A 13,484-nucleotide genomic window follows, 5' to 3' on the forward strand; every position below is an offset into this window, starting at 1 on the left:
TTTCTTATTTAGTAACATGCTAGTTCATTATTGTTACGGGTATACCATTTATGCTACAATGAGATAATTAATGACTCAAAAGGAATACTTTAAACCAATTATTAATTCTCCTTGTTTCATTGTTTTCAAGCATATCATTTCGGAATATATATATTATTTCATAATAACAATATATTTAAGATACAAATATATAAGCTTGTATATATATAATAGCCTAATATAAATATGATTAGTTCAAAGAAAATTAACATTTATATTTATATTTAATTATATGAATGAATTAGATGGAATTATTATAACTTATGCAAAATATTTTACGAGGCCCCTTACATATTTAGCATTATATAGTGTTTCTTTTTCTTTTATAGACAAAAAAAATCACTAAAAAAAATTAATTAATAAATGGCATAAGGTCGCCCTGAATACGTTTCTATATATTTAATAATGGAAAATTTTTCCTATAAACGGAAGTTATAAACTTTTTAGCCTGTTTTTTTTAGTAAATAAGTTTAGAATTATTTGCATCGGTCTTTTATCATTAATTTATAGCTGTCTTTTTCGTTTTATCTACACCAACCAAATTTATAACCTTTTTCATTTTTGTTTTTCCTTTCGATTTTTTTGTCCGCCAATATGATAAATACTAATATAAAAATAGTAAAAGTATATAATGTTTTATAGTGGGAAATATTTTAAAAATTGTATACTTTACAATTTTTTTTTTTTATTTACCTTATACATAATTAATAAGATAATGGGTATTGAAATAACTATAGCTATAACGTAATTTGGTATACCTACTTTAAATATATTTCCTGGATGTATTACTTTCTGTATACTTTCTTCTTTTCTATCCAAATGAATGCTTGGTTCATTCACTGGGGTTGTCATTAGACTATTGGGATTTATGGATTCCACATTTTGATTTGTTGGTTGGCCTGTTGGTTTATCTGCTGATTTATTTGCTGGTTTATCTGTTGATTGATCTGGTGATTGGTCTCTTGATTGATCTGGTGATTGGTCTCTTGATGAGGAAGGGGGCATTTGGGGTTCAGATTCTTTATTATATGGTGGGGGAATCGTTTCTTTTGTAGGTGTTGAATGCTTTTGGTATTGTTCACTTACTTGATCGATAAGTGTTTTAGTAGATGCACTAAATTTATCGTAAGCATTTTCTAAATTAGACAATGTTGTATAATACAAATTATTTACGTTATCAGTAGCCATTTCCATAAGCAATGTACTAGGGTTTCCTAATTTATTTTTAATATTATGTAAAATATTTACAGTGTTTTTGGTTTTCTCAGAATCATCATGTTCTTCTCCTGAGCCTTCTTGTTGAATATTTGAACTTTGTTTTTGATCACTTGTATCAACTATTGAATCTTTTGTATCATTTTCTCCAATGCTTGCTTTATCTTTAATATCTTCATTTTCATTCTTTATAGTTGTTGACGCGTTATTTCCGTCAGTTAATTCGACTTTTGTATTGTTTGAATCTTCCTCATGTCCTCCCAATTCACTATCTGTATTTACTGCCCCCTTGTTATTATTTTCTGTTTCAATATTTTTTTCTTCTGGTTTATCATCCTGTTTTGAGGAATCATCATGTGAAATTCCTTGATTACTACTAGGGGGGTGCTCTTCTAAAGATTTTAGTTGCTTCGATAAATCTTCTGGGGGATTCTTAGTATTTCCCAAGTCATTATTTCCATCGTTATTTTCATCTCCATCGGAATCCTTATCATCAGAAACTAATAATCCCATTAAAGTACTAAATTCATCGTGTTCCTCTTGTGACTCGTCTTTAAGCATTGGTACATTTTTTTCTAACATTTGATGCAATTTTTTGCATTCTGTACGTTTGAATTCAGATCCAAACTTTTTTGTGTCTATCGATGGAAATTCTATAAGCTGATCACATATGGCTTTATCGTGGCTATTTTTTTTAATAGCATCTTTTATAAAAGCATTATATATTGTTTTTAAATGCTCCAATAATTTAAGATACGGACCACACTGATTAACAGATTTAGAAAGATTATCATATATAGCATGACATTCCAAGCCTTTGTTTATGTATTCGTGCGGTTTTGCATTATGTGCTTCATATATATTAATTGTTTCACAAATTTTCTGAAATAAAAGATAAAGCATATTCATAATCGCAATGTTAGAATCCATCAAATGCTTTTTACTAAATAAGATGCCCCGATAATTAAAACTCCCTATAGATTTACCTAAATATTCCTCAAGTGAATTTTTTAGGGGTAATTTATAATCTTTTGATATTTTATATAATCTATGACACCATCCCATAACCAAAAAATCAATACTTGGATCATGTCCACTATATAGGTTTATCTTATTATTTTTTGTTAATTCCATAAATGCATGTCCAGAAATAGCGTTCAATTTTTCATAATCAGTGACACATCTTTTAGATCCTTGTTTTACAGGGCAATACTGAGCGTATAATCCAGAGTTAGTGTTAAATTGTTCCACATTAATAGATTTACCATTGAACTGGTTATCAACATCACGAAATATATTACACTAAAAAACATTTTTAAAAAATTAATAAAATATTTTTTAACGAAAAGGTTATTAAAATGAAATTAATGATAGTTAATAGCTCATATAGAACCTGGAATATAATAAAGTATTTTTATTTAAAAAACTGTATTTACCGCTTGTTTGTAGCTCATAATGGAATTATTTTTTAATTTGTAGATCAATTAATATCATATTATGTTTTATGTAAAACATATATACGTGTCAAATATGTTAGACAATTACTTAATTTATATGCTTATTTAGCGTCGTAAATTAAGCATATTCTTATTATTTAAATAAATATCGAATAATAATACAATATTATTACAAAAGATATATTGTATTTTATTTTATCAATACTATCTTAATTGTCTTAATTTTTGATTTGTTTAAAACATTTTTTGTCTTAGATGTAAAAGACAATTTACACACAAAATCATTATTTTTAATAGTAACAGATATAAACCAATTATAGAATTTTATAGCCTTGTAATAGTTTAAATCAAATATCTTTCCTTATAATTATAAGTTTATCTATTTTTTAATAAAGAAATTCCAAAATATAAATAATGAGAATATATTGTCACTATAATTTATAAAATATATGTGTATCTCATTATCGTATGCCACTAATACGTCATATAAGTTATTATTAGATAATATATTTTAATATTATCTGTAATAAATATAAAACAAAGTGTTTATTGTTATTATGTTTTAAAACATGTATTATTATATTTCCTAAATAAATTATATACTTTTATATTTAGATTTTAATTAGCAATGTGAATTAGAAACACAATTTAGATGTACAATAACTTTGCTTATTTCCTAAATTTTCCTTATATATAATTGAATTACTCAATAGTTTTGGGTGAGAACATTGTCTGATTTTTAAATTTAAGAAAGCATAATATACAAATTAGGTTAACCGAGCTATTCTAATTAAAATAGATCATGGAAATAAAATTAGTTTTGGGTAATAGCTAGTATATATAAAATGTATATTATCTTTTCATCCTTATGATCTATTTAATATATAAATGACCAAAAATATATTTTAAAGATTAAAGCAAATAAATATAATTTAAATATATTAATTTTTAATTTTAGAATTGTGTTCATACTTTGTTTAGAATAATGAATTAATTTTAAAAGCAATACAGACGAGGTACTATTTTAGGTTCATATTTATATGTATAACCTAAAATATACTATGTATTGAATATTTTATAATATAATATTAGTTAGTTTATAATTTAAGCATATTATTTTTAACGAATATTATGGAATTATTAATATTATTTTGCCTGGCAGCGTTAATTCTAATATTAGAACATTAAAAAAAATACTAAATAAAAATTGTAATATTTCATTTGAGGTTTTATGCATACAATTTTAATTTTATCATACTTTTAAGAATATATATAATGAATTTATATCCATATAGTGTATCGAATAAACATAATATATTTTTCTTATTTAGTAACATACTAATTCATTATTGTTAAGGGTATACCATTGTATGTTACAATGAGATAATTAATGACTCAAGAGGAATACTTTAAACCAATTATTAATTCTCCTTGTTTCATTGTTTTAAAGTATAGCGTTTTAGGGCATATATATTATTTCTTAATAACAATATAATTAAATTATTTTAGAGTTCGTGTATATATAATAACCTAATATAAATATTATTAGTTCAAAGAAAATTAATATTTATATTTAATTATATGAATTGTTCACAATAAAACAATATAGCAATATTATTTATTGGTATATCATTTACTATTTTATATGTATAGGTATATGTATATAATAATAACTCTAGTTCTATCTATCATATTATTTATAATAATTAGAAAATTTATTAGAACAAAATATTATATGAAAATTATTAATATACTTATGTTTTTTCTTTTAACTATTTTATAACATAATTTATTTATACCTCAAAACTATGAAATTTAAAAACGAGAAATGATTAATCTAATATTATTCCTGCATAGGAAATAAATTAATATATTTAGAACTCGTTACATCTATAAAATATTAATATATAAAATTTATGTGTAGAGAAATGTTTGGACGTAAATAAAGTTATTGCACACTTTAAAATTGTTTTTTAATAATATAGATAAATAAAAAGGTGTATCTATTATATATAACCTATTTATAAAAGGTAATAAACTAACTTATTTTGTAAATATTATAATTTAAATTAACAATTTGCTTTATATTTATTATAAACAATATCAAAAAATGCGATATGGTATACAAAATAATAGATTACATAAATAATTATGTTTAACAAATTTGATATAATATTTCCTAAGTAATTATATACCTGCATTAGTGTAAAATTTCGAAGTTATTTATTAATAAAATATATGAAATACATATATTTTATCGTATATAAATATATAATTATAAGGGGCATATTTAAACTTATTACAGAATTATATAAATTTATATAATGTGATTATAATGAATATTATTAAAAATTGTGAATTTATGCATATATTGAATTATATAGATTAAAATAAAAATGCTTCAAACAAATTCCAGTTTAAGATAATTTGGCTAAATCGCCATATACAGAAAATACAAATTGCCATATATTGCATTATTATCTGTATTAATTTAAATATTAAAAATAAAAATAGTAATTTAACTAAATACAGTAGTTGTATATAGAGCTAAAGTGTTTGTATCGTCTGCTCTGGCTTATTATATTTGTCTTACACTAAAAATAATATAACATAAATACAAATTCCAAATAAAATTCCATTATGTCTGCTCATGTGGTATATATATTTTATTATGTTAATTTTTTATAAATTACTAATAAATTATATTTTGATAAAATTGTCATCGATACATACTTTTATTATTTTTTTAATATTTTCTTAGTGTAGAATATTTCAGAGTTTATATAATGAATTACCAGATGATGGTGACGAACCAAAGCGAGAAAATGGTGCAGTTGTATTATACGAAACTTATTGCCCTATAAATGACAGCGGAAATCAACAATGCAATTCTAATCTTGATAAAATTATCGCTGGGTTTGGATATTTATTACCGCAATTATTTGGTAATGTTGATAATGAAGAGGATCATGAAGATCAGGAAGACAATTATGTATATTACGCGTTGTTGTGGGTAAGTTATAAATTACAACAATTAAATAAAAATAATGATAAACCTATTGGTTTAAATGAATTTTTTAATAAACATATAGCAAAGGGTGATTGGTACGAAGAATTTAAAGAACAGATTGAAAGCAAAATCCATTTGGTTGATAAAGAAATTGATATTGATCTTATGAGTGACGTCTATTACATATTTAAACAAATGTGTGGAGGACTTTCTAATCAAGAAGATGATTTTAATTACTTAGAAGATTTCTCGACTTATTATTATTCTGTTAAAATTTGTGCTGAAAAGTTAAAAAAAAGTAGTAATAATGGTAACGCTGACATAAGCGATGACCAATATCTTGCTATATATGATATGTTGCACCACGTTTATGCTGATTTTCGTAAGGATTATTTAAAAAATAATCCGGAATGTGATAAAATTCCGGATTTACCTAATTTTAAAGAAATAGAAGTTACACCTGAACCCGATTTGGATGAACCCGATTTGGATGAACTAGATCCACAGGAAAATACGAATGAAGACCCAGAAACACAGGATGGTGATGTAGATAATATACCAATATGTCCTGATAGTGAATTCGAAGATCCAGAAATCGAGGAAACTGTAGTGGAATTAGAGAATTTCGATATTGAAGAAGAAGTATGTATAGAAAATTGGGCACCTGAATCACCAAATTTTGAGACTGAGTTACCAATATTTGAAGCACAAATTTTTGATTTTCATATTGAATTACCCAAATTTGAGACTGAATTACCAATTATTGAGGATGAAATACCAAAACTCGAACCAGAACATTTAAACTTTGAGATTGGATTACCAAAACCTGAGCCTAAATTACCAGATTTTATTGGTGGACTAGAAGTTTCAGATATGGAGGTCGGATATCCAATTGCCCCTGAAAATCTTTTTTTCATAGATACTGGATTCTCGAAATTAGAAGATGATTTATCAATTTATGAGGTTAAATATTCAGATTTAGAAAGCAATCCCCCAAATATCGTCGATGAATTATATGTTCCAGAAAATGAATTATCATATCCAATGGTGAAACCAGAAATTATAGATTTTGAATTGCCAGATTTAAATATTGAGCAAAATGATTCTGATAATCAATCACAGCCACATCAAATTAATATATTAACATTTGACGATCCATTCAAGAATCCAGAAAATTTCTCAGACAATATTATGTGCAAACTATATGGACCCAAATCAGTATATTGTAATAGGATTGTATGTAATAGGATAAAAATTGGAGTTATAGCTCTTTCAATTCCTATTATTTTGGTATTTATATATAAGGTAATTAATAAAACAATTACTATATATCCTTTTAAATATGTTCGCCACTACATATATACAAATGCAACAAAAAATTATATATATTTATTACTTTTATATTAGTATTTTCCATGGAAGAGGACAAAAAAACCAAAGAAGACAAAAAAAATGAAAAAAGTTGTAAATTTACTTGATAGAAAAAAAACAAAAACGATAGGCATAAATTCAATTGATGATAAAAAAACGATGCAAATAACTATAAATTCTGACGATAAAAAAAAAACAACAAAAAAAATTATAGATTCCAATGATAAAGAAAAAACACCAAAAAGAATTATAAATTCCAATGATAAAGAAAAAACGGCAAAAAGAATTATAAGTTCGAATAATGGAAAAACAACACTATTATTCAATATATACAAACAGATGCAGCTAAGCCCTATGCCTTTTATTCATTTATTTATGTTACTGATTTTTTTTATTTTTAAAAGAAAAAAAGATTCTATAGAATAGTAGATACAACTAAAAATATTAGCATATGTTTAAGATTTTTTGGTGTTTAAATTTAATTTTTTATAATTTGATAATATATTTTTTCTATATATGATTATTAAATATTATTACGATATAATAAAGATACAATAAATATATACAAGTAAAAATCACAAAACAATAAAATACATTATATATATCATTATTATGAAAGAGTAAATATATATCTTAAATACTTATTTAAAACAATGAAAAAGAAAATATCGTGCACTGATTTAAAATGCTTATCTTGAATACATTAGCTGTACCTATATAGTTTACAGTGATATATCAACAATGATAATAATAGGATAATGTTTTGAATAAAAGAATATGTTATGCTTATTCATTTTGATGAAATGGATATACTTTCATTATATATTTTTTTAAACTCGTGTATGATAAAAATTATAATGCATAAAAGACGAAATAAAACAATATAATTTTTATAGTTAGTATTTAACTATATTTTTAATGGGAGGTTATGATTATAGTTTTTTTCAATTAGGATAATATTAATTATATTAGTAATTCAATTATTTCCATTAAAATATGGTATTTTATATCTTAGAACTAGATATTATTTTATTATAAAATATGTCCTATATATATATGCAAGTTCCTAAGTAAGCATCAATATAAAAGTTATAAATATGCACTGCATTTATTTTATAATTTATCATTACCAGCAAGCCAAGATTATTATTAAAATTAAAAATTATATATTTAAGTAAATAAATGATAGTATATTCATTTAAATATTTTTTATAACTTAAAATTAAGTTTCATCTTTATTATATATTCAATAGTGAACATATATATGTATATAAGGGGAGCATGCATTAAATATTGTTTTAAAACCTCTTTATATATCATGGCTTGTTTAAGATTTAATTATTTTGAATAAGTTATATTCCATCCATTACATGTTTTTAAACTTATATAAATATATATAAATTACGCCCATAAATATTAACAAATAAAATTTATGTGTAGAGAAATATTTGGACGTAAATAAAGTTATTGCACACTTAAAATTTTTTTTTAACAATATAGATAATAAAACGGTGTATCCATTATATATGGAATATTTATAAAATAGATTAATCTAACATATTTTATATGTATTATAATTTAAATAAATAATTTCTTTTATATCTATTAAAAATAGTGTTAAAAGTTTCAACATGTAATATTGAATAGTAACTAATATATATACATTAATGACATGTAAATGATGAAATAAAATACCTTTTAATAATCTTACTAATATACGATTTATTAATTTTCTATATATTTACAGCACGTAATAATTGGAACATATTTATTAAAAAACACATTAAAATTGCTTCATATATGTGTGGAAAAATATAAATATAATATATATACTTATTTAAATTGATAATATAATGTGGCTATTTCGTTTATTATTAATAATCATGATATTTTGCATATATATAAAATCGAAAATGTTTTAAGCATATTTATTTTAGTAATGTTATTGCATTATTATTCTATATTAGTTTATATTTTAAAAATATAGCATAAGCTTAGTTGTATATAATAATTATATATAGAATACAAGTATATCACACATTATGGTGCATTCTATATATAAACTAATATGGTGTTCCTTAGGCTGCTGATTAGAACAATATACTCTTATAATGAACAAAAATGTGGTAAATATAATTTTTTTTAATAAAAAATTTTCCCTTTATACTTATGAATGTTATAATGCCTATAAATTATCATTAACTTCATTTTAATAGCATTTTCATTAATACGTATTTTTATTAAATTTAAAAAATTTTTATTAGTGCAAATTATTTATTGATGTTGATAAGAGTTTTAAAAAGGGAACTGGCAATGTAAATACATTTGATAACACGTATACAAAATATTGTCCTGAAGAAGGATGTAATACTAATTATGATAAAATTAGCGCTTTATGTGAATATTTACTTGAAGAATTGCCAAAAATTGACGATAAACAAAAGGGTAGTGAACATAATGTTTATCGGGATTATGAATACATTTTTATGTGGCTAGCTGACAAATTTCTCAAGATAACTCCTGACCATTCCTACACATTAAATGAGTATTATGATGAGGTTATAGCTAATAATGACGGTAATTTTAATTGTTGGGGAAAATTTGATAATAAAAAACATTTCAAGTACAGTAACATTTCTATTATGTCTGTATTTTATCAATTATTTATGAATATATGTAATGCAGTGGTGGAAAATGACATATCCAAACTAGAAACAAAAAAATTTATGATGATTGATCATAATTATTGTCAAATATATGAGTTAATTAACTCGGATTTTTCTGATTGTGATCCATATGTTCAATTGTTTATTAATTTAAAAAATATATATGATAAATATAGAAACTTAGCTATCAAGCAAATTCCAAAAGATCAACATGATAGTGTAAATTCTTTAACTCGTCCGGAAATAAATAATAAAGATAATGAACCACAATTAAAATTTCAAAGTAATGGGTGTAAAGAGTTGCATTTACGTTTTTACAAACTTCGAATCAAACGTAAACCAAAAAAGAAACCGAGGATATTAAAATCCCCATCAAATGGTTTAAAAATTAAAAAGGATGCAGAAAAGAATAAAGGATTCCCCCAAAATACGGGGCAATCTACTATAAAGGAAAACCAATCATTAGAACCTAAAACATCAGGCATTCCACAAAATGGTAATACACAAGTTCAAACATTGTCAAAATCGCCAGAAAATATTCAAGAAGGGTCACCAAATAATAATCCTGTTTCATCAAATGGTAAAGACGCATCAAAAGACACGGGAAGTGTATCAGAAAATCATGTAGATAAACCAGAAATCGCAAAAAAAATGTCAAAAGGGGATATATCACTACCAGAAAATCCGCCACCAGTGCAACATGATGCACCGTTATTTCAATTGCCAGATACTGGAAGTGATCCAAAAAAATCAATTAAACAGGAAAACTTACAAAATTTCACATTACAGAATCAAGACGAACCCTCTAAAACAAAAACCACAAATTCTCCATCATTAGAAAATTCGGAGAGCGAATCATTAAATTTCGAGAAGATTATAGATTATTCTGTAGAAATTTTCAAAATATATAGTTCACTATTTAATAGTACCGTTAATATTATTGAAGATTATATACAAAATATAGTATTGTCTAAGATTAGTGATATTGTTGATAAGATTACCAAATATCAACAAATTATACAAACGATAAATTTCCCAAAAGACCAAATTCAAACAGTAAATGATCACCAAAAATCTCCTGAAAAATCACAAAAAGAAAAAGTAGAACAATCAACAAAAATTACTAAAAAAACAACAGGAAGTTTGGGTGATGTATCATCAAAGCTAATGAATGAACCAGAAAATAATGTAATAGGATTAAATGATAATATAAAGAGATTGATGTCATTTAAATTTGAAGGATATAAAGCGGTTGTTATAACACTCATAGTTGTTTCAATACCCATCGTTTTAGCAATTATGTATAAGGTAAATAGTAAGACAATTACTAAATAAAATATTTAAAATATACATAAATATTAAATAGTTTGTGATACATAAAAAATAAACAATTATATATTTTTACTATTTTTATATTAGTATTTATATTATAGATGTGGAAAAAAACCGAAGAAGAAAAAAAAGGTAAAAAAAATTATAAATTCAATTGATGGAAAAAATACTGAAAAGACAGTTATAAATTTAATTGGTGGAAAAAATATAACGATACAAAATATAAAATTTTCCTCCCCCAAAACAACATCATTAAATGCATACAAACATATATTTTCAAATTCTGCTCCATTTATTAATTTATTTTTTTTGTTAATTTTTTTTGTTTATAAAAGAAAATATAATTCTTTATAGTAATAAATCGAATAATAAATATTAACTCATATTTTATAAAGTCAAAATTTATATTAAATTTTTATAATTTGGCATTATTTTTTTTGTAAATGGTGATTAAATATATGTATCATCTTTGTATGTTTTATCTCGAGATAACGTCTAAATATTCAACACAAAAGGGATATAGCCATTAATATGAAAGGGGATACATAGCATTATTTCCATAAAGTATAATATATATATTGAGGTTAATATTAATCCAATATTATTAAAATATATGTCTATATTGCATATATTAATACATATATTTACTATATCATAATTGTCAATTATATAAAAATTGTTAATCATGGGCTATATTGAGTTATACATAACATAATATGTTTCTTTATTTGAGAAAATTTTATTTAGTAAAACTTATAATACGCGTCTTTATTATTTGGATTTAAATTATATTTTGGTAATTGAACAATATAATAATCTTATATATGAATATATAATTCGATTCAAATGGAGTATTTATCTACATTATAATATACCTTCAGGTTAATGGGTATATTTTTAATGTTAACTAAAAATATTGCCAATATATAATATATCACCATAAAATATAGATGCATATATATCGATTGAGATTCGATAATACAACATTATCTATAAAAAATGTTTTATGCATCTAACATGTTTAATAACACAATAAAAATTGCATTTTAAATATGTCATACTATCCTTTTAGTTTTTGATTATATATATAGTATCATTTTCTTTATATTTATGCTAAAGCTTTAAATTCAAATAATAGAAATTGTTCAATATACTTCAATTTATTTACTATAAAGACATAATATTAGATTAATCACTATTAATTTTTAAATTATATATTTTTGAGGTATAAATAATTTATATTTAAAATATATTATTATTAGAAATAATATGTATGTTCTAAAACGTTATACTTTAAAACAATGAGCAAAGAAAGTTACCAATTTGTTTAAAGTAGTCCTCTTGAGTGCATTAATTATCTCATTGCAGTATACAGTGGTATACCATTAGTAACAACAATAATAATATTGATTAATATATTATTAAATACGAACAAATATATTATGTTAATTTGATATGCTATATGGGTATAAATTCATTATATATATTCTTAAAGGTATGATAAGATTAAAATTACGTGCATAAAACATCGATAAATATTACAATTTTTATTTGGTATTTTTATAATATGCTAATATTAGAATTGACGCTACCAAGAAAAGAAATAATAATTCCATAATGTTCGCTAAAAATAATATGTTTACATTATAAACTAACTAATATGATATTATAAAATATTCAATACATAATATATTTAAGGTTATACATATAAATATGAACCTAAAATAGTAACCAATGATGTATTGTTTTTAAAATTTATAATTACCAACTAACAAAAAGTTATGCTAATATTATAAAAGCGCTAATTTAAAAGTAAATGGAATTATAATAATTAAGTTTAGTCTACTTTATAATTTTAAATAAGATTTAGCATTTATTTATATATTTAATAGTTAATATGTGTGAAAAATAATAATATATATTAAATACTTTTTAAAAACCTCTTTATATATAAGGTTTTTTATTAAATTTAAATATATTGAATGGCTTATATTCCGTGCTCTATAAGTTTTTAAACTTATATAAGGATAGATAAATTACATCCATAAAATATTAATAAATAAAACTTATATGTAGAGAAATTTTTGGATGTAAATAAAGTTATTGCACACTTTAAATTGTTTTTTAACTATATAGATAAATAAAACGGTGTATCCATTATATGTGGACTATTTATAAAGTGGAACAATCTAACTCATTTTCTATGTATTATAATTTAAATAAATAATTTATTTTATATTTATTAGAAAGAATGCTAAAAGTTGCAATATATAATAGAGAATAGTAACTAAAATATATACATTAATGGAATGTAAATTATGAGATTAAATACCTTTTAATAATCTTACTAATATTATATTTCTTAGTTCTCTATATATTTACGGTATGTAATAA

General features: G+C 22.8%; 3 protein-coding genes across 3 annotated transcripts; 2 read left to right on the forward strand and 1 right to left on the reverse strand.

Annotated features, from left to right (window-relative positions):
* Positions 1-538: 538 nt before the first annotated feature.
* Positions 539-2,708, reverse strand: PCHAS_0419500 (CIR protein; the record flags this gene model as incomplete). The annotated part of the gene is made up of 3 exons (XM_016800058.1): positions 539-643; positions 733-2,556; positions 2,691-2,708. 3 exons carry the CDS (start codon positions 2,706-2,708, stop codon positions 539-541), a joined length of 1,947 nt encoding a protein of 648 aa, XP_016653348.1.
* Positions 2,709-5,351: 2,643 nt separating this feature from the next.
* On the forward strand, positions 5,352-7,518 carry PCHAS_0419600 (CIR protein; the record flags this gene model as incomplete). Its single annotated transcript, XM_016800059.1, has 3 exons — positions 5,352-5,366; positions 5,473-7,026; positions 7,129-7,518. The coding sequence occupies 3 exons, from the start codon at positions 5,352-5,354 to the stop codon at positions 7,516-7,518; spliced, it is 1,959 nt and encodes a 652-aa protein (XP_016653349.1).
* Positions 7,519-9,203: 1,685 nt separating this feature from the next.
* On the forward strand, positions 9,204-11,444 carry PCHAS_0419700 (CIR protein; the record flags this gene model as incomplete). The annotated part of the gene is made up of 3 exons (XM_016800060.1): positions 9,204-9,218; positions 9,357-11,066; positions 11,178-11,444. 3 exons carry the CDS (start codon positions 9,204-9,206, stop codon positions 11,442-11,444), a joined length of 1,992 nt encoding a protein of 663 aa, XP_016653350.1.
* Positions 11,445-13,484: the final 2,040 nt, after the last annotated feature.

The sequence above is a fragment of the Plasmodium chabaudi genome (genome assembly GCF_900002335.3).
Source record: "Plasmodium chabaudi chabaudi strain AS genome assembly, chromosome: 4".
NCBI lineage: Eukaryota > Apicomplexa > Aconoidasida > Haemosporida > Plasmodiidae > Plasmodium > Plasmodium chabaudi.